The sequence below is a fragment of the Lissotriton vulgaris genome, chromosome 3_1 (genome assembly GCF_964263255.1).
Source record: "Lissotriton vulgaris chromosome 3_1, aLisVul1.2, whole genome shotgun sequence".
NCBI classification, from domain to species: domain Eukaryota; kingdom Metazoa; phylum Chordata; class Amphibia; order Caudata; family Salamandridae; genus Lissotriton; species Lissotriton vulgaris.
In genome coordinates, this window is record NC_141689.1 from 574,717,948 (window position 1) to 574,741,033 (window position 23,086).

Consider the following 23,086-nt stretch of genomic DNA (forward strand, 5'->3'; position numbering starts at 1 on the left):
GAACGCACTAAATGACCTATTTTTGTACACATCTCTCTGTCTTTCTCTATCTCTATCCCACCTTTTTCCTCTCTATATCTCTCTCCCTTTCTCTCTCTCTCTCTCTCTCTCTCTCTCTCTCTCTCTCTCTCTCTCTCTCTCTCTCTCTCTCTACATGTCATACGTGTACCAAATGGCTCGTTTAGATTGCGGACGACTCTCACTCTCTGAGAGTCTCCCTATTTCCTCTTCCTTTTTATGGTAAAACCGTGCCTCACTGGCACCAGCCTGATTGGATACTTATTGAGCGCGAAGGTGTTCAGCGAAATTGACCGAAACTAAAATGATTGTATCTCGCCATATTACTACCTCTCCTTTCTGCAAAAATGAATGAACTCGAATTGGCTGAGAAGGAAAGGACAGGTAAGACGACTAAGGTCCCCCAATTTGGCCTTTTATAGGGGAACTGTATGTCAATGGCACCTTATTTTTCTGTTCATCAGAGACGAACACCAACGTCTAGATTGACCCCCAATGCCCAGATTGCCCCACCCCCTTTTGCACCCAAGCGCGAGCACCCGAAGCATCCCCGCCCCATTTGATAGACCCCAGCTGCTGTCCCGGATATAAACATGATGACCATGAGTAACTGTCGTCCCTCGAGAAACCCCTGTTTTACCTGACTCTCGATGATAGCGCCCCCGCCCTGTTTGAAAAGGTTAGCCAGCCTTGAAGGGAAATGTTCCGAAATGTTGAATATGATGAAATGCACAGTTGATGGGAATCTTATTTATCCTCACTTGAGTTATAAATAGGACGATGAATAAACTTGGCATGAACTCAGTAGGAATGCCGACATATGCACTGCTTGGTAATAGACCTCTGACTGTGACCGATGAGCGTATCTCCCAAATGCGTAGGATTAAGGGAGGAATTCACATGCATAAATGTCTTCGTCTGCCAGTTCTCTAAAAGCTTGTTTTGTACCTATTCAAAGATTCACGACCACCGAAGGAGAAGGGTTGGACGTGACGTACAGCCTGGCTGCAGATCTTGAGACACGTGTGACCTCGACCAAAGGTGGAGCTGCAGAGCAACAAGATGCGGGACGAGACAGCAATTTCAAACGTGGAAAATGAAACTTGACGGGCTGCCCTGAAGCCCTCCGTCTGCTAACCCACGTGTGCCTGGAGTCTCCGTCCCCCTTCTTTGGGCCCGATTGATGGGCCTGCCTGCTTGTTATCCTTTGCTCCCTTGGTCTCTTTTGTGTGTCCCAGGAACTCTGACCCAACTCCTTCTCTCTCCTATCGACTGTTTGAACAACACACACCCTCTTTTCCATGTGACTTCACGCCAAAAGGAAGAACGGCATTCAGGTGGGAATAGGGTGTTGCCACGGAAATATAGGTGCCGAGCATAAGGCGCCGCTAAACGGATTGTTTAGGGAACAGGACTGTGGTCTAACAGCAGAGGACTGACTGCACCCTGCAACGCGTAAGGATAAGACCCGAGCTGGACCTATAGCTCCACCGCCGGTGCTCAACAGCGCCAACGAAAGGACACGGACTAGAGCCTACCAGTGATGGCTCACTGCTAAAAGACACTGTGACGAAGAGATCTTGTATATTGAACTGATTCCGCCCTCAACTGCTTGGTCAAAATGTTCATTGGTCACATTTTTAAGTCAGAAACATTTATGCTATGTAGTGCTTTTGAAATGATAGGAACTCGACAAATGCAATTTCCTATGTGCTGCATTCTGCCCATCACATCAACTGTTCATGATTTTTGTGCAATATGTTAGTATTGACAAATGCTATTTCATCAACCACATGTTTATATGTACGCCCCTTAACTAGGAGGGATAGGAAAATGAACTTTGTTGTTTATATATACCCCCATCAATTAGAAAAATGAACTCTGTTATGTAAAAAGGGGCGACTGTGGAAAATAGAAAAATTGATGTACATAAGCAGCGTTCATTTGCCCTCTCCCGTCCCCCTCCCTGTAGGCACCACGTATACCCTGAAATATTGACCGTATCACTCCGCCAGTAAAAGCCTGTGCCCATATGTACATGACAGCCATTTTAGGCACCTTGGCCTCTTGCCCACTCATTAGAATCACTGGCTTCCCTCCTGCGCGCATTTGAGCACCCCCCTCCCACTCTCACATGCATAGACCATGAAACCCAGCACTCTGCGCGACCCTGCTATGAAAGGCAACCCTCCTGCTTGACCCAGGCACCCCCCCCCCATTTCCCTCTTGAAGAAGCATCCTTCGCCTCAGCTGACATAGCCCCCCAGCTGTATCTGACTGCCCCTGTTCTCTCATGTACGGGTCATAAGACCTCTCTCTCTCTGTGCGACTCTGACCCTGCGCGCACCCTGACCCCCTCCTTCTCCCTCACATGGACAAGTCATAAACCTTCCTCCTCTGCAAGACCCTGTCCTTGGGAGTCACGGCCGCGCCTGACCAACACCTCCTTTCCTTTCATGAATAACCCCTCTGTTAGCAAACCCTCCCTCCGCGATGGACTGTCCACACATGTCCGAGGCCATCGCCTAAGCCGGGAGACACTGTTTACTGCCCTTTATTGTATGGAGTCACTCCTCTTCAAAGGACCCACTATTGATCCTGGCCTCCCCACCCCCTGGGCTACGATCAGGCGCACACATCCTAATAATCAGCGGAACATTCAGCTGCGTCATTGCCCCCTCTCTTATCAGCAGGTCAAGGGTCCCTATTGTGAACACATGTGGGGTAGGATTGACACGAGGATTATGGGGTTGTCTTTTCTTTGTTTCACAAAGCTGTGACTGTAATGCCAAGTGTTTTGTAAAGTATAAAAGACAGAGTCTCAGCTCACTTGTTAGAGCACCTCCCGATGGCACCTTGTTTCGTGTCTGACATGACAGGCTCTCCTCATGAGAATTAAACTCTGTTCTTGATTCCTGCTTCCAGCGCCCGTCTCTTTATTTTGGTAATTATTCAGAATGGGAACTAAGAGGCGTCTTGCGCCAGCAGCCTGGGCATCGATGGTAATATGGGCTCCTGTTCCACACCCTAAGTGCGTATGACGGCTTGGCCGTCCCTCTGGTGTTGGCCAAACAATCATGTGCCCTTGACATGTTCTCCTCTTTTCTGTGTTCCACAGCCTAGTGGAGTACATGCCCAGCCTCATAGATACTGCCTTAGCTACCAAATAGGCCGCTCAGACCAATAACAACGCTGCTCCTGCAGCATTGTGATTGTCTGGGAGAGTCGGGAGCCTGGGTGGTTCCAGCGCTGGCAAGGACAGAAGAGAGATGTGCGGCGAAGGTATGTTTATTTTTTATATTTTTTCATCCCCCGCCTCACCACCCCCGTTCTGAGGCAGTCACCACTGCTAATAAATAGAAGATTGCTACTTAGTACTGAAAGTGTGTGTTTCATTGGCTAATCCTAAACTGTTGTCACCCATGTATTTTTTATTACACAAGCATCCTATCATTTAAATCTGTATTTTTGTTTCTGATGTATGTCCCATAGCTTTTGCTTTCTCCTGTTTAAGCAAAAAGTACCTTGAAGGAAGTGGGAAACTAAACATATGCCATGGCAGCATGTCCTGTGTAACTTTAGAAACTATAAGGAAAATCTGTTGAACTTGTGTCCATCAGCAGGCAAGAATGATTTTGCATTGCATGTGCTGTCAACTAAATGAGAGGTCAACTTGATGAACACTTGTTTAAGCCTAATGTGACATATTACTATCTCTTTTTTCCATTATTCCGAGTGGTACCTCAAAGGGTTAAATTGCAGCCGTCCCTTATGGGACCTGCTTCTCGAGATCAATTGCCTACAGGTTCCTTGTGCGATGGTGTTCTGGCCACCAAACCTAAAACAAAGTGAGATTCATATCAGACCTTAGCCCAGCGGGCCAGCCCAGAGACATTAATCAGTGATAAACGGCCTGATCTCAAACTCTCATACTCGGGTCCTTAGAGCTGGTCTACTTTTTTTTAGTAAGGACATACCCTTCTGCAACAGTACATTCTGCTTGTTATTTTCAGTCTCAATGAACACAAAAATCATGGTACAATCTCTAATGTCTCACTACTCTGCATCAAATACTGCCTCCAGACCACATTTCACAATTGTGTAGTATCACAATTTACTCCCACAAGAGTATACAAATGTGAGCTGTGCCACCAGACTGCGGTTTACATGATCATGTACTAAAAAATGTGGATTCCTATTCTCTTTTTTCCATATTGTTTCTGATAAACAATATATATTCCAATAATTCTATTTGATGAACTAAGTGTACATAATGTTTCAGTCTTGAGAAAGCTTCAAGATTACTGGGTACTAAGAGGAGAATCACATGTTGGCTTATGTTTCATTAATGTGATAAAAGACTGCATACGAGAAATAAAAATCCCAGGTACAGCAACAACGTCTCCTTGAAACATTTCTAATGAAGCGTAAAGAATGTATACTATAATTCTACACTTTTAAATACCAAATTGAGGTTAATATTAAAACATACCGCACCCTCAAATTCACTCTAGGTTCCCACTTGTAAATATCCATAGACTTGGTTCATACGAACGGTGTGTTTACTTGCCTCATACATCATTACAGCCTTTTAACACTTTAATTGCTGCAGTCGGCCATTGGCCGACGGCAGCACTACCTCCCCAGTGCTGCGTGGGCCAATGGCCGACGCGGCCCGGCCGGCGCACGGAAACGCCTGCACCGCAGCGGAATTACAGCAGCGGTTAACAGGTTAATAATGACTAGATCACACATCTCCTATCCAAGCTCCTAAGTGGACTGGTACCATAAATCTGAAGCACGATCATGTCTGTGAGATAATGCAAAGTCTGCAAACGAGGCTCTCCAGTACTTTTTTTGCAAGCACACTCTTCTTACGGTCAACTCACCTCAAGCCTATGTCCAGGTACCCTTCCCATTGCAGTGGGTGTGAGGTCGCACATACTGTTTCCTAAGGTGCCCAACATTCTCACCAACCCCAATACTTCAAGGTATTCATCTATGCTCATATGCACTGTTTATACCCAACAGTTCTGTGATCACAGACCCTACAATACATTCCTTTATCAGTATCCCAAACGAGTTGTCCTGAACAGAATCAGCATAAAGCTACCCTCCTGAACTGTGAGTCCACAATTTCCAAATCAACTTTTATATCATTCCTCACCCAAGACTTCTGCCCATGCTCCATACCATTTCCTTTACTATTTTCTTAATGACAATCTCCAACTTGTTGGATTAGAAAGCATGAGAGAGGGGATTACGTTTAACCAAAGGCAGTCATTTAACTGCAAACTCATTAACTCAATATTCTCCTCCTGATTCCAATACCTTACTGTTGAGATTAGAAATGCGGGACTTAAACCACAGAGGGCGAACCTTTTCTACTGACTACCTGGCAGAAAACAGAGGCATCTTTTTTATCATAATACTGATCGACTCACCTCGTGATTGAAGTTTCCTTTACAGGGAAAGAGACAAGGACAGCCTCAAGTCATTTCTCAAATCCTTCTAGACAAACAACAACCTAATACAAAATTGAACCATCCTCCAAGCTTGTGGTGCTGGTATTTTATTCCCTAAGCTTGCAGAGTTGGTGGGGTAGCAAACGACCTCTCAGACATAAAGACTGGCTTACTGATATGTTATACTGTAAAGAGACACTAGAGGTTTATGAGGAAGAATTACCGCAAACATCCAGACCCAGAGACTTTTGGGAACCTCTAGTACAATACCTTCAAGCAACACATGTGGATAGATGAACGACATTACAATGTTTAATCGCATATGATAGCTTGCAATATCCATTTACAGAAATGTAGTGGAAGGTTGATATAGCAGATGTTGAGATTATAAAAATGTGCTAAATATGCTATATGGTAGCGAACTGTGGATATTTATAATTGTCAGATGATCTGGATATGTTAGAATATCGAATAGCTTATTGATGTACAAGACTATGGGTGCCTTTTGATACATAATTGTATGCATGTGCAGGAAATACTCTGTATGTAATATGTGTGTTTTCATTGCTGACCAGGAAAAAAAATCAAAAAGCTTGCAGAGTTGGTGCAAGGCAGCACCAGTAGTTTAGTGAATAACAAATAGTGCACAGACATAGGATACATGAAAAAAGCAGATTTCACACAGACACTGAATAAATAGTGTGAATGTATTTGGGTGTTTGCTCATCTTCTTACAATAACGACATACCTGTAGGCATTGACGGCGCGTATTTAATATATAATGTGCATCAACTAAACAAAAATATGTTTGTATTTTGAGCCACGGGCATGTTTTCTGGAGTGTGAGCAGAGTTCTTCAATTTACGGAAAAACAATTAACATTGGGTAAATTCTTGCAGTTTTGGTGACAAAAAACGTGGCAAGATGAAGTTTACATCCGCAAAAATGAATGAGGATTACATTTATCATTGGATTAAGGAACTGAAAACCAATATGAGACACCCACTTCATCACAGACAAGGCCTATCCCATTGTTTCTCATTTTACTCGATTCTTCAGCAGTCTTTGTCACCACTGACAGTCCAGGTCTCAAGATCCTGCGAGACCACATGCAATTTAGAAATACCATGGGGGAGGGCACTCGGGGCGGTCTCATCTGTTTTATTTTCGCAGATGTCCAGGTACCCTTCCCATTGCAGTGGGTGTGAGGTCGCACAGTGGAGTAGTTGTATTGTGCTTGGGATCTCGAGTTCCACATATGCACCTTTCTTTTAGTCCTGCAGCCTGTGCCCTAATGGGTGAGAGGTTGCTAACGGGTGAGAGGTTGAACACGTTCATGACATAGAGATTTGCTGTTTGGCAAGTGCCAGAGGAAGGTGATAAATCTGTGCATATTGTGAGTGCACTTTTTCCTCTTGGTCAGCTCAATAGGCAATGTGGTGCCGCTCAAGTTAGCTGCTTCCCCACCATATCGGATTTATGGGTCATAATCAACTCCCAGTAATCCAAGATAATTGGGCAATGCCATACCATTTGAATGAAGTGTGGGTTGATCTTGTAACACCCTGGGCAGGTCCATGTTGAACCCAGAAACCTACGCTTATCCCTTGGGCCATCAGGTTGGTGCTGTGCAGTTAGTTACATTTTATGTATTTGAGATGTGTTTTGAGGGAGATCTTTTTAACTTAACCACATCAGTGCTAAGGGAATTCCCCTCCTGTGCTGAAGAATCAGATTTACCATTGTTCATGACAAGGTCAGCTCGTCCTAAGCACACGACACGGCATGACAAGCTGATCTTGTCATGAGCATGGAAGGGGTCAAGGAAGCATGTGCACACTTTATGAGTGAACTCCTGACCAGCATCCGCTTCCCATTATTCCCATAGTGCAGGAACTGGTGGGTCTGTCTTGTGTTGTAGATCACTATAGAGGCATGCCACTGCATGTATGACTCGCCCACCTACCTTCATTTTTACATTACCGTGACTGATATGAGAGTTGGTGGAGACCCCTGTAGCCTTCTAGAAAACCATTTGGTGTAAACATATGAAGCTGCACCTCACTGAACGAAGCACATATCACTAAGTGCCATCAGTGTGGTTCTAAAAATATCGAACATTATATAACTTACAATGAATGTGCAGAACTAACGTAGTGTAGGTGTTAATGAAAATAAAATGCGTTTAAATGTATACATTTCTAATAGTCAGTCATATTTATTTGTATTAGGCCTCAAATAGCTAAGGCAGATTTGCCTAACAAGCTAACTTGACTATGTGCATAACATGTTTATTTTTTGATCTTTTCATACTATATACAAGTTGCAAAAATGTTTTCATATATTTTCAAAGAATACTTCTATTTACACAAGATCACTGTTAACAAATGATTAGACATTAGTCTTTAATGGGGTAATGAAGAGTTCATATATGAGATACAGCATTCTTAAAATGAATGGTTGCTGTGCTAAATGTTTTTCTTTTTGTTATATTGATATTTAAATTTCTACATAGACCATTTTTAAACACTTGAATATATTTAATATATTGGAAGGATAGAAATGTAGTTTACAACTGGGAAAGTAGACCTAAATGGGAGAATGACCTATTCTGAAACTTAGAATTGATATAATTTAGTTGCAAACTCAAACTTGCTCTCTGTGGACTATCGTATTTCTTTGAAAAGAGAAGAAGTGATCCTGTTCCCATGAGAGCATTGCAAGATGAATGGCTGGCTGTAGAAGGATGGCGATCGCAAGCTGCAACATTGATAACATTTGTTGTCTATAATAGTGTGTGTTCCTAGAGTAGGTCAGCACTCTTTTCCAGACACTTATCCAGATCCATTTACCCAGACCGAGACTTTATGTCTCATTGCTCCGAGGCTTTACTGAGTTTCTTGAACTCTTTTCATGAGAAGTTCTGTTTTTATTTATTTATTTTGGTCTATTGAGTTATTATTATTATTATATATGAGTTTATTAAGCGCGCAGCTACCCGTGGGTTTCCCGGCGCTTACAAAGAAAACAGCCAGGTTTTCACTCCTTTGCGGAACTTAAGATAACATGTTTCAGACCGCAGAGGGATGGGAAGCGAGTTCCAGAGCGAGGGCGCCAAGTAGGAAAAAGAGCGCCCACCAACTCTAGCACGCTTGAAACGGGGGACAGAGAATCTGCATTGAGTGGAGGATCTAAGAGTGCGGGAGGGACAATATTGATGGACTAAAGTGGATAGATAGTGAGGGGATTTTCCAACTTTGATACCGTGCATAAAGCATAGAGCTTTGAATTTGGACCTAGATTCTATGCGCAGCCAATGCAGGTTGACTTTAATGCTGAAGCTTTATACTTTGCTCTCAGTCTCTCGAACTAGAACTCGTTATGGGTTCTGACTGACACCATTTTCTACTCATTACTACAAAAGGGATTTTTTCCTTTATATAACCTGCTTTAATTATCTGATTAACTAATATTGATTATTGATTTCTGTTCATATAATTGATGATCAAGATTAATATGAATTAACTTTTGAACTAACAAATAATTTTTACTAAAGTATTTAATGAATAAAGCAATCTAACTTATACCAAAGCAATCTAACTTATACCAAACTCTCATTATTGACTGAAAATAGATTAGTGATTTTCTGAAACAATGTCAAAGATCCATTGCAACATTGAGCGGTGGGGAATTTGCCCTGATGCTGTTTAAATTATAAACAATTCCTGCTGCTACAGCACATTCTTCTGCCAATTAAATTGTTGGTGGAACCAAACCTTTACAACATAAATCATAAATATGACAGTATTTATATATAAATTCCCAATTGCCTTTTACATGCTGTGAGCAAACCTGTTTTCTCCTCAACAACTGACAGCCCACTCAACATAAATGCCAACCAGTAACACCATTGAATGCTTATTATAAATAATAACTTTTGATCAGGGTTCCAAGCTATCATCAATTAAAATTGTAATGCGTTATATGTAAATAAGTTACATTTTCATATGATTTGGTACAATACAGAATACATTCTTAAGTTGCTGATTCTGGAAACTTGAGTGGATTTTACCATTTGAAAGGTCAATGCATCAGCCACATTTAAACACCTTCTGTGCACAACATCACAAAACAAAGAGTTAAACCTGTGTACTAGGGATCATAACAGTCAAACAGCACAGCATTAACTTTACTAACACAATCACCCACACAGGACAAGAGACACACCATAGCAAGCCTTGGCCATGAAAAACAGAAGCAACATTGTGATGAAATGAGTTGTCAGAAATTTACCTGCAGCCACTGTGACTGGTCGCTGCGTCCAGATGTCCAGGCGTTCACCTTGCCTTGCTTGTCCAGCCGAGCTCTGCGAGGTTCCCAGGTGAACATATCCATGTTCAGTGTTTTGAAAGTGCTGGACGCAGAAACCTGATAATCCTGAATATGTCCCGATTTCATTCCCAGGGGCTCTGAACAGCCTGAAACAAAATTTCAAAAGGATCCATTATAGGAATTATTACATTGACAAAAGAGTTGTATTTATTTTTTCAAGGCTAATGTTTAATATAATGCTCTATCTTCCACTGAGTAAAGTCTAGATTAAATTTCCTGTGCTGGTGAAACAGATTAGATGTCATGAAAGCTTGCTCTTTGCAGAATATAATAAGAGAAACAATTTCCACACAGCGGAAAGGTCTTCAACACTTCTATGTCTGGGGAGAGATGGCTAGTGCATGATCCAATTCATGGCTATTTATTGAAGCCTTTTTGATAAAATCTGATCAGCGAGATCAGCAGTGCAGGGAATGTGATCTTTTTAAGGTGTGCTTGAGCTGAAGGGAAAATCTGTAGTGGGACCTTCAGATTTGTATTACTCGTCCATTTCAAGTTTTAAGTTCAGGTTTATTTCAAATTTGATATTAATCTTGTCAAGAGATCAACATAGGTATATATTAAAACACTGACATTTGTCATTCAAAATCAACCAATCTGCATTTAGAGAAAAAATGTAATAATCTTATGACCACCATATGCTGTTGGAGGGTTATAAATGCAGGAAAGCTTGAGAGGTATATGTTATAGTAAAAATTCGAAGTAAATGCGAAAATGTAATGTTTAATAGAAAGGGATAGATGAAGATAACATTTAGTTTAAAAAATATACTTTTTCACAAACAGGATAAATATATTGCTTATGATTAAGACCTTGCCATTTCTCAGCGTTAATCTGCAGAGGTAACCCCACACCCCAAGTCCTAAAGTTTAAGAAAACCGACGTAGAGGGTGCTCATGGAATGTCATCTTATTATTCAACAACATAATCAATTGCTTTTAAAACGTCATCGGAGATATTTATGCTGCAGTTGAGGGTTCCAATATCAAACTCTATCATATTATTAGTACAATTGCACAGCTTTAAAAATGTATTTGAAAAGTTTATTGTCAACTGGTCTATTACCAATTTACTTTAAGCAGATATTGACATATCTCAAACAGAAAAACACATCCACTATTATAATGATTTAGGTGTACTTATCTTCTTTGACATAGTTTTAGGAATTTCATTTCTAAAACAATCTTGGCTAGAGATGCAAACATTTCCAATTTAATTTCCAGCATTGCAGGCTTATATTTTGTGTGATCTGTGAGCTAGTAACTGACCCTCAAAGAAGATAAGATACTTAATGTTCAGTCAGCCATTTCTATTTTCACAGCGCACAGACTGTGCTCAGAAACCATTTGTTCACTGTTTGGAATCAAGACGTGATTGAGAAGCAGGTGGCAATATCAATAATTCAATGCAGTTCAGTGCAGTTCAGAAGGAGACAGTGTAATGTCTAGACAAAAAAATCTAAAATGCAAGAATGTTTTCACTGAGAATCTATGAAGATTAAAAACAAAAAGACTAGCTCAATCACGACACAATACAGTTAATCGTACAAGAAGGATTCCAGGATGTATACTATAATAAAATAATGATATTAAAATAAGTAAATACTAAGGGCTTATTAAAGTTGTAAATTGTTCATGAAATTATTGTTAAATTTATAGAGGTCACAAGTCTGATGAGGCTTTGGAATTAGTATCAGCTTGAAGGGGATCTAGAAGATCTGAAGTAGAAGATGTGGTCATTGAACATATATGTTGGGCTGAAGTAAAGTTTTGTCTACTGCTAGCTGGTTGCACACAACCTTTGTTGTTATCTCCGATGAAGGGGCTAATTACGAGTTTAACGCTCCTAACCAGTGGTGGTGTTCCACCAACTGCCACAATGTGGGACCGCCTGCATTATTAAGACTACGGCAGTCGGACCACCACAAGACCGCTGGTACCACCAGTATCAAAGATCCCGCTGGGCCGGTGGTCTTTCACCGGCAGAAATATATTGGTGGTGCTGCAGTTGCCACGCCTAGCATATTGTGAATTGCCATTTCACTGCTCCTTTCATGGCAGTGAACCCGCCATGAAAAGGGTGGCTGGATGGTACCAATTGGAACTTAGAGGGCCCCCTGCTGGATTTGGCCCTGAGGGTGCATACGATAGGCACATGTAGTGCCCCCCTGGATTTCCACCCCCTTCCTGCACAGTATGGCATATACCATGCAGAAAGAATACATATGCCACACCGTGCAGGAAGGTGCAATCAGCGTTCTAACTGTGGCAGTCTGCATGATAGGCTCTATTATGAGCCTAGCAGACCTCCGCAGTCAGACCACCACAGGAGCGCCCACAAAATCAGGATTTAACTTCTAATCCGGCAGGTCGTCACACCACGGTTATGGCGGTGTAGGACCGACAAAGTCGTATTCAGGCCCAAAGTCTTCACCTTTAAGGATTGGATTCACTGATAAAAGAATGAGAAGATGAGGAAAATGCTGTTAGGAGTACTGAGTCAGAGAACATAGATCTCATAATGACAGCATGTTTGTATACGTTTGTCAACTTGAGGAAATTGAAAGTCCATAGCGCAATTGCTTTTGCACGCTACATATGATCAAGTTATTTATCATGTCATGTTTGAGAAATGGGTGTGTTAGTGACACAAGTTATGTGTCCAAAATTGTTTCTTTTAATCATGCATGATATTCGCTACAACAACATGAGTGCATCGCGCCCCCCCCCCCATGTACCATTGTGGGGATGTTGAAAATTTCCTGTTCCCCCATGATCCGCGCATCCTGCCGATAAAAATAAATTAAGCGCTTAATTGGTATTGAGCCTCAGGGGGGTCCAAATCCCAGGGGCAATGCATTATATGTAAAGGGGGGCCCAGAGGGGCCGCCCAGCCCCGGGTACCACCACCCCTGGAGCTTTATTAAATTGTGTATGGGGGGCTCTCAGGCCCCCCCAGCAGGTCCCCCCAGCCCCGGGAACCGCCACCCCCTTGGGCTTATTAAAATTGGGTGGGGGGCTCTCAGGCTCCCCCGCCCTGGGGACCGCCACCCCTGGGGCTACAAAAAAATGGGGTTGGGTGGGCTCTGAGGCCCCCCAGCCCCGGGGACCGCCATCCCTGGGGCTTCTAACAAATGTGGGTGGGGGGGCTCGTGGCTCCCACCCTGCCATTGCAAACTGCTTTGCTTCATTAAAGCAAAGCAGATTGCTTTTCCATATGGGGAGCAGCATGTTAGTTGCTCCTCATGTGGAAAAGCATTGCCAGCTCCATCAGGAGGTGGGGAGATGGCTGGGACTGTGGTGGGATTGGGGAACCCCCCACGGTCCCCAACGAGAGGCCGTGCCCCGGGGATGGGGTCCCCAGGGCCATAAGTGGCCCGGGAGTGGGGTCAAGCGGCCCCCCCTACCCCATAATAATAAAAAAAAATCAATGGCTGGCCCCGGGGGATGGTGTCCCGGGGCCTTAAGTGGCCTGAGGAGGGGGCTATGCAGCCCCCCCTCCATAAAAATATTTAAAGATATGGCCATGCCCTGGGGGATGGGGTCCCCGGAATTGGCCATGGGAGGGGGGCCACGCGGCCCCTTCCCGTAAATTTTTGTTACATTTTTTTAAATTTGGGGGTGAGGCCCTGGGGGATGGGGTCCCCAGGGCCCCAAAAAAGAAAAAGGAAGGGGGGCCACACAGCCCCCCCTTCAAAATAATAAAAAAAATAAAAGACACGATCGTCCCTAGGCCCCGGGCCCTCACAAACACACTCTGCAAACGCGTTGTGGCGCTTACTAGAGGTTCCTGGTGGGCTAGTTGGACCCCAGGTACCCCCAGGCTTCAAAAGGACTTAATCCCCCAACTTAAAATGAACCACGGGGCGCATTTGCACAGTGGTGAAAGTAGGGGGTTGGGCCTGAGGTGATAAGTGTGCAAACACACCATGTGGCTCGTTTTAAGTTGGGGAAATAACTCCCCTTGAATACTGAGGGTACCTGGGGGCCAACTAGCCCACCAGGTACCTCCAGTAAGTTGGCCCCCAGGGACACCTAGGATTGAGGAGGAATTAATTCTCTAACTTAAAACGCGCCACAGGGTGTGTTTTCAGACATATCACCTCAGGCCACGCCCCCTTCCTTCACCACTGTGCAAAAGCACCTTGTGGCGCATTTTAAGTTGTGGAATTAATTCTCTTTCAATACTGAGGGTCCCTGAGGGGTCAACTAGCCCAACAGGTATCTCCAGTATGCACCAGGGAGCTGTGTTGCAGACAGGTGTTCAGAGGCCACGCCCCTTTTACACCTCTATGCAACGCAGCTCTGTGGCGCACTGGAGGTACCTAGTGGGCTAGTTTGACCGTATGGACCTTTAGGATTGAAAGGGACCCAATCTCTCAACTTAGAACGGTGACAGGGCGCATTTACACAGTTGTGAAGGGAGGGGACCGGGCCTGACGTGATGTGTGCAAACACGCACTGTGGCGCGTTTTAAGTTGGGGAAAAAATTCTACATCAAACTTGAGGGACCATGGGGGTCAAGTAGCCCACCAGGTGCTTCCAGGAAGCGCCACTGTGCTGTGTTGCAGAGAGGAGGTGCAGGCTGTGCCCCTTTTTACATCTCTCTGCTACGCAGCTCTGTGGCGCTTACTGGATGTACTACAAATTCCCATTTATTCACCTGTTATCAGGAGAGACCTCGGTGCTGCATCTTTGAGCCCAGTACTGATTCTGAAAAGTAATTCTAACCATACTTACCAGTAACTTGAATTTCCTTAAATAGGCTAACATTGACTGGTTTCACTTGGAAAATCTTTTAAGTGTGGAGTTTTGGAACTTTAAAATATTCCTCTAATATCATCCGACCAACGAATTCCGATTTACTCACCTTTTATCAGGTGAGAACCTAGTGCTGCATCTTTCAGCCCAGCGCAGAACCTGAAAAGTAATTCTAACTGTACTTACCAGTAACTTGTATTTTCTTCCATAGGAATCCATTGCCTGGTTTTCACCAGAAAAGTTACTGTCTGTTTTCACAAACTAAAAATATTCTTTAAAATTCTCCTATATGACTTAAATGCATTTTTTCAACTGTTTACAGGAGATGCAGCAGTGCTGGATCCAGGATCCACCACTGAGTAAGAAAGGGTAACAATAACACTACTTACCTGCTAAGTGAATTTCCTTCCATAGAGTTTCACTTGGAAATTCTTCTAAGTGTGGAGTTTTGGAACTTTAAAATATTTCTATAAAATCAGTAGAACTTCGAATTCCAATTTACTCACCTGTTAGGAGGAGAGACGTCAGTGCTGCATCTTTGAGCCCAGTACTAATCATGAAAAGTAATTCTAACCATACATACCAGTAACTTTATTTTCCTTTCATAGGCTAACATTGACTGGTTTCACTTGGAAATTCTTCTAAGTGTGGAGTATTGGTACTTTGGTACTGGAGAGAGGGTAGATTTGATTAAGGTCAGTGAGGTCGTGGTGGGGAAGGTGGCAGGGGATTGGGGAGGGCTGAATGAGTTAATACTGTCTTTCAGAATGGGAGGAAAGGCAGGAGAGGACAGGATCCTATTAATACCTAGGATCACAGGGAAAGATGCATTAGGTGGTGGCGACTTCAAAGTCGAGGTGGGGAGGGGGAAAACTTTATTATGGTCTAAGAAGCCAATGTGGGGAAGATGGCTCGGGCGGAGGGGTGTGCTGAGTGAGCTATAACAGCCAGTTATTCTAGCCGGAGAGGGGGACATGATTGCTTTGACATAGGGAGCATGGTAATTTTGTGAAGCAACTGAGGAGTAGATTGGGAGGGTTATTAGTGGTGAGGAAGGAGACATCATTTCTACCAGATGAGAGTTCTAATACGAGGGTCGAGAGGTGAAATTCAATGTTGAGGAGTGTTTGAGTAAGTAGTGTGATAGGGAGGTGTGCTAGGAGATCAGGAGGGAGATGTGAAGAGTCCATGTTGGTTGGGGGAGGAGGTCTGGAATGCGGAAGAGGAAAAATAGAAAATATACAAGTTTCACAATACAAAAAGATAGGTAATGTGAGGGATGTAAAATACAAGTGCAGATTTAAAGGTTACACATTACATTTTGAACAGATAATATGAGGTACACCAGATTAGCAATAGAAAATATTTAGCACTTTAGCCAGGAGGGGGGAGGGGAGTTAAGGTGAGGAGGTAGAGTCGCAATAGAGGGGTGGGGGATTGGGTTCCCAGAGTAAAAGTGTGGGTCTGGGGAAGTACAGATGGCCTGGGAATTGAATTTGGGAGAGTTAGTTAGATAATGGGGAGGGGGGTTATAAGAGAAGAAGTAGGGGAGATCGGAGGAGCCATTGGGGGAGTGCTCGGAGGTGTTAAATGGGGAGGGTGTATGTTTTGTGTGGATGTGAGCGTTTTTGAAAGGTTACCAGGGGGAAAGGGGATGGAGTAGGTCGTGGATTAAGGGGAGGAGTAGATAGAGGCGAGTGAGTTTAGGAGGCTGAGGGAGTTGTGGGAGAATCTATAGAGGAGGATGTTGGCGAGGTAGTCAGGAGGTGGGATTGGATAGTGAGGCTTTCATTAATAGTTATAGAATTAAGATCTAGCGAGGTCGGTGTGAGAGGATATGGGAATCAGGATTTTCAGTTAAGGTTAATGAGTCAGGGAATGGATGCGAGGGAGTCGAGGATTGTGGGGACATGAAAGTATCTTTCAGTTGGGAGGTAGGGAGGTTAGAGATCAGTGTAGGTATAAGGTTTTGGGATAGTGAGCTGAAGTGGTGTTAAAAAATGTTGAGGTATTTTTCAAACGCTTGAAAAAATATATTTCCTGATTTGAATATAGAGATGTCAATTTCACCAGGAAAAGAAGAGGTGGAGAGTTTCAGACTGTAGGGAATTTTGCGGTAATTAGTGATTGGGAGGTTTCGTAGAAAGATGCTTTTCCATTTAGAAAGGCGTTTGGTGAAGAAGATGTAGTTGTTTTTTATGGTGGTGGTTAGGCTGCTATAGTTGTTTACAAATAGTATTTCTTGGTGGAGTATAAGAAGTTTGTGTTTAAAAAGTTTCTTAACATTTTTAGAAAGGTTGGAGGGGTAAATGATGGACCACGAGTTAGGGCCTTGTCTGGAGATGAGTGATTCTAGCATCAAGGGAGTATGAATGAGGGGAGGCATGTTGTGTCAGCTGCGTTAGAAAGAAGGGTGGGAGGAAGAAGTGTGGGGAAGATTGGGGTGGTACGAAGTAGGGAAGGGGAGTAGGAGTACGGGAATGGAGCAGGGAGAATGTCAGAGAGAGGTAGAATTTTCAATAAAGCGTGAAAAGAATTGCGCAGGATGGAAGAGGAGTGGTGGGCAGTGAGGTAGTGGTGTGGGAGATGGGGGAGATTTCATTGGAAGAGGTGGTAGGTGAAATCGCAGTTAAAAGAGAGAGGTGGGAGTGGAGAAGAGATCAACAAGGAGAGAAACTATATGAGAGTGACTATGAGTTAATTTTGAGCGAACTCTCAAAGAAAATCAGTGAATTCGCAGATTTTTTTGCGATTTGCACTGGAGTACTTTCTACTGGCTAATCCAGTAAATGCTACCTTGTTGGGTAATGTATAGTCCTTTGCCTACACTGCAGCTGCGTAAAGGGCCAGATGATTTGTCTCCAGTGTCCGTGTGTGCCTGTAACTTTGGTCCCTTCAGTGAGCTTGCCATCAAAAAAAAAACATCCGCAAGCGAATTTGTGAATTTTGCGGCAATTTTGCGAAATTTGCGGATTGCAAAATTGCCGAAAATCCGCAAATTTCGAGAGCGAAACGGATTTTTGGCCCATGCTTATTTGAGAGGAGTGGCGATAGGACAGATCGAGAGAGAGATCAGTGAGGCAGTAGAAAGCAGGAATAAACCAGGACAAATAAGGATATACAAGATTCACATTATAACCAAAAGGATAAAGTGAGTAATATAAATTACTAGTGTTGATTTAAAAATTACATAGATCAGAGGTAATAGGAGACCAGAATACACCAGAAAAATAGAAAATATACAAGTTTCACAATATAAACAAATAGGTAAAGTGAAGGATGTAAACTACGAGTGCAGATTTAAAGGTTACACATTACAGTTTCAACAGATATTATGAGGTAGACCAGATTAGCAATAGAAAATATTAAGCACTTTTTGCGGAAAGGCACAAGCATCAAAGTTACTTTGGAAGGAAAGGGTGGAATAGTGAGGTCAAACTATGATAAGGAGCATATTGTTTTAAATAACATTAGGTAAGTATTGGTGAAGATAGTAAGTAGGATTCGTAATGGGCATTAACATATCACACAACACCTATAAACCAAAATGGGGGCATTGTCAAGTACTAGATGGCGTGATAAAGAACACGTGAACTGAGATTCTGTGCTTAGCTAGTGTGTTGCCTGACTGAAAAGTGCCACGGCAGCTCTGTCCCGGCAGACCTAGCAGCAGTTCAGGCTCCGAGTGGGCAGACCTTCAAACTAAAAAAGTGTGTGGAGTGTATTTGGTAACCCTCCAGGATCTGGAGTGTCAAAGGACAACCAGGTCATAGGTTAGGCTTGGAGTATAATGTTTGGGGTTGGGTCACTTTCAGATATTATTACTAGTGTAGATTTAAAAATTACACAGATCAAAGAGGTAATAGGAGACCAGAATACATCAGAAAAATAGAAAATATACAATTTTCACAATACAAACAGATAGGTAAAGAGAGGGAAGTAAATTATGAGTGCAGATTTAAAGGTTACGCATTACAGTTTGAACAGATAATATGAGGTAGACCAGATTAGCAATAGAAAATATTTAGCACTTTTTACGGAAAGGCACACGCATCAAAGTTACTCTGGAAGAAAAGGGTGGAACAGTGAGATCAAACTATGATAAGGGGCATATTGTTTTAAATAACTTTAGGTAAGTTTTGATGAAGATAGTAAGTAGGGTTCATAATGGGCATTAACAGATATCACACAACACCTATAAACCAAAACGGGGCCATTGTCAAGTACTAGATGGCGTGATAAAGAACACGTGAACTGAGATTCTGTGCTTAGCTAGTGTGTTGCCTGACTGAAAAGTGCCACGGCAGCTCTGTCCCGGCAGACCTAGCAGGAGTTCCGGCTCAAAGTGGGCAGACCTTCAAACTAAAAAAGTGCATGGAGAGTATTTAGTAAACCTCCAGGATCTGGAGAGTCAAATGTTAACCAGGTCATAGGTTAGGCATGGAATGTAATGTTCGGGGCTGGGTCACTTTCAGATATCTCAGTCCAGATTTGCATAGAGAGAGTGAGGAGGTCATAGTATCAGCATCAATAGTAGAGGGCATGCAAGAAACACATCATACCTAAAGATTTACTGGCAAGAAAATGACACACCAGAGTTGCAACAAATGCATGTCAGTATAGGTTATCCACAGGCAGGGGCTCCCCTCCAAGATGGCCACCATAGGTGAGGTATGGTGCAAGTCCTATTTTGGTTTCTTATTCCTACACAATCCAGTCCGAGGCATGGGGACAAAATGGAATCCTAAGAGCCCAAGAGGGCAGCAACCACACAAAATGGGCACCAGGAGTGAAGACCAAAGCCCAGAGAGAGGCCCGCAAAACAATAAGGCATGAACGTACGGCAGTCAAAGAATGCCTGTATGAAGCGTCAGGAGGAGGCAGATAGACCCGCAGGTAGGTAGAAGTTAATCAGGGCTCAATCATCCGTAGAAACACTGAGTAGGCTGAATCCCCAACCAAGATTCCCCCAACCAGGCAAAGAGAGAGTAAGCTGTGGGGGGGGGACCATCAATGACTCTAGCGCATTGAGGACTGAGAGCGTGACTCGTCTCTTCTTCCGTCTGCAACCTCTGCATCTCGTTGTGGCAGGACTGGTGGCAAAGGTTTTTGATGTCCCTGATTTAAAGCCAACCAGAACGAACAACACGAGCGGCACTACCACACCTCCTAGGCCAGCACAACCTTGCCCATGCAAAGGAATGCTCTCGCCGCAGATTTTTTGATTCGACCTGCCACCCCAGCCCAACTCAAGGGGTCAACTCTGCATATTCTCTCAGGGAGGGAGGGTAAGTGCTTTATTGTACAGTTAATAAAAACCATTACAAGTAGCAATTGGTAGTAATAAAAAAAAACAGGTTATAAAAAAAAAAAAAAAATTAATTGTAATGGTTCTTATTACCTGTACAATAAAGCACTTACTTACTTACTCAGGGAGGGAGGGAGTCCAAAGGTAGCGGGTTGGACTTCCAGCGCGCCCAGCCCCAGGGATCTCAGTAGTGGGGTGCAGTGCCAAGACTGACGCAACATGAGCCAGCTACGTAATCCCTGGGCAGAAGGAGCTAGGAACAGAGCGCAGCCAATGAGTCAACGAGCCCGTCACACACCACACACCACTGACCTCAGGCACAAGGGGAAGGAATTCCACCCGCTGGGGCCCATGATTCCCCATCACAATCCAGGAGCTCGCCACAGGGAGTTGCTCAACCAAGAAGTAAATCGGAACCTGGCCTCTCAGATCCAGGAGCATGGTGCAAAGTCCAGCAAGCAGCACTCGGGACCGAGGCCAATCGCGGTGGGAGGCAGGTGCCCCTCCATAGGGATTCAGACCGACCAACACCCACTCGGGAGCTCCGGTTTGGTGCAGTCTCTGGATTCCAGGAGCCAGTGGCTGCAGCAAAAAAACTCTGCCATAGCACCGGAAAAGCCCAGGCTCCGCTACAGCTACCACCAAGCGTCCGCAATAGTCCATGAACAGGCGTAGATGTCACCAGCAGGTTTCGGGTAGGGTTTACCTTATATTCCTTATTTGTTTTTGCATACGATCCAATATTTGTGTTGCAGTGGTTTTTCCTAAGTAGGGCTGTCGAGCACAGAGATGGATGGGGGGCGTAGGCAGGGATTTTCACAAAATTGTGATCCCAAGCCCCGGAGCTTGAGTGTAGAGCTCCAGCCATGGAGGATTCCCAATTTCAAAGTCAAAAAGACTTTATTTCGATAAAAAAATTATCATAAAAGCAGCACATAAATCACAATACATCCATTATAAAAGCAAAAAGCATATGTAGACATTTTTTCAAATTTACAAAGCAATTCATTGAGCAACCAATTTAAAAGAGAATTAAACAGTCAATTTTAGCCTTTTAGTTCGGATGGACCAAGCCCATGATAAAAATTTGGCTAAGGCACAAGCATAGGTGGCACGACTATCAGACATTAATATCCTGATTGCGGCCACGTGGCTCTTGGTACCCAACTGCCGGCATACGTTTTTAAGCCAAACCCTCCTTGGGATTGCATACTCTCTGCACTCGAACATGAGATGTGCCAATGTCTCTGGTTCATCTAAGCATGCTGGGCAAAGCTCTGTAGTTTGTGCACGGGATTTCCAGCATGAAGTAAAGGAATAGAGGGGAAGGGTTCCTGCTCTAAATTTGAAGTATAAAGCCCTGTCAAAAGGTTTTTCAATAATGTCAAGGTACACTTCCCGTTTAGGTTGATCTTTAAACTTCAAGAAGTCCTCCGTAAGTCTGCCCATGGTAGTACTAGTGTTTCTTTGTAGAAGGATCCAGTCCCAATAAAGTTTCTTAAGAGTTAGCTTCGGGGGTGAGGTTCTATTTATCCACGCTTCGCTTAGGCCCAGATTTACTAGCAACGACTTCATATCTCTCAACCATTTGATTTTGTGCCACCCTGGTAGTGACATGATTTCTGCAAGGCCTTGCGCATATTTACTGAGTTCCTCCACATGCCACAGACGTGCCCATAGCAAAAGTGGACGGAATTTTGCGAGGTCATCAATTTGACGACAGCCTAAGTCCAACATTAGCGGGACCGTGGGAGTGCCCTGCGGGAGAGACATAATCGCTCTACAAAATTTCTTCTCGGATCTTGGTAAAGCATCAGTAATGGATGACCCCCAAAGTTCGGCCCCATAGAGAGCAGAACTGACCCCTTTGGCCGAGTAGATCTCAAGGACTGTAGCTATTGGCCTTATTGTACAGGAGCTTTGTTCTTTCAAGAGGGCTCCTGTTATCCTCTTGTGAGTTAGGAGCATTTTCTCCAAATGTGGGGTCCATTCCATTTTATGTGAGAGGCGTATCCCAAGATAGTCGAAGACTTCTACCCTCTCCAAGGGTTCAACGTTCAAGGTAGGAGGGCGGACTGGTTTTTTGGGAGGATTCAGTACAAGATATTTTGTTTTACTTGTGTTGATTACCAGGCCTCGTTTGGTGCAGAAGGATTGAAAGTTATTTAGGAGCCTTTGGAGGCCTATTGGGGTTTTGGATATTAAAAGCGTGTCATCCGCGAAGAGGAGGGTTGGTATGCGTTCACCAGCCAGGGATGGTTCGTCTGAAGGATGTTTCCGAAGATGCTCAACCACCCCATTGATGTAAAGGGAAAAAAGGGTGGGAGCTAACACACATCCCTGGCGGACACCTCTCTCAACCGGGATACTATTTGTTTTTTCCCCCCCTGGGCCCCACCTAATCTGGGCAAAACTATTTTCGTGCAACCTAACAAGTAGTACAAGCAGGTAGTGAGGCAACCCCATATCAGCCAATATGCTCCATAGGGTCTGCCTAGGTACAAGGTCAAAGGCAGTCTTTAAATCGATAAACGCGAGGTAAAGACTGCCCTTGCCTATGACCACGACTTTCCAATACACCATCATTAGTCTAAAAGCTTGCTCGATTGTCCCAGTCCCACTCTAAAGCCCGCCTGGTAGTCAGAAAGGATTTTATTTTCTTCTACCCAGTTTAGTATTCTTACCAGTAGAACCTTGCCGACTATTTTTTGGTGATGTCTAACAGGCTAATGGGCCTATAGTTTGACGGATCATCTCTGGGGCCTTTTTTATAAATAGGGACCACCTCCGCCACTTTCCACGAAGAGGGGATAGGGGCGCCCCTACAGATGGCGACGAGTAGGGAATGGATCAGTTTTCCCCACTTTAAAGTATCTGATCTGATCTCAAGAGGTCGCCAGGAATACCGTCCGGGCCAGCCGCTTTTTGGGGAATGATAGTGCCTATTGCATATTCCACTTCCTTAATTGTAAAGTCGAAGTCGCTAGGCTGGGTGTCCCAGATTGGAGGGAATAATAATAGAGCCACAACCCCCCCTTCAGGATCACTGGAATCAGTAGGAGTGAGATGGTCATCTTGACGGGTGTAAAGCTTTGAAAAGTGTTTAACCCACGCCTGACTTGGAATATTACAAGTTATCAGGT

The 23,086-nt window shown here is 43.8% G+C and overlaps 1 protein-coding gene across 2 annotated transcripts in view; it reads right to left on the minus strand.

Annotated features, from left to right (window-relative positions):
• Window positions 1-23,086, minus strand: part of EDIL3 (EGF like and discoidin domains 3) — a 1,521,395-nt gene that overhangs the window by 325,590 nt on the left and 1,172,719 nt on the right. For both annotated transcript variants that reach the window (XM_086960856.1, XM_086960857.1), the window contains one exon: window positions 9,777-9,961. In XM_086960856.1, coding sequence (XP_086816982.1) covers window positions 9,777-9,961 — 185 coding nt within the window. The remainder of the gene's footprint in view (window positions 1-9,776; window positions 9,962-23,086) is intronic.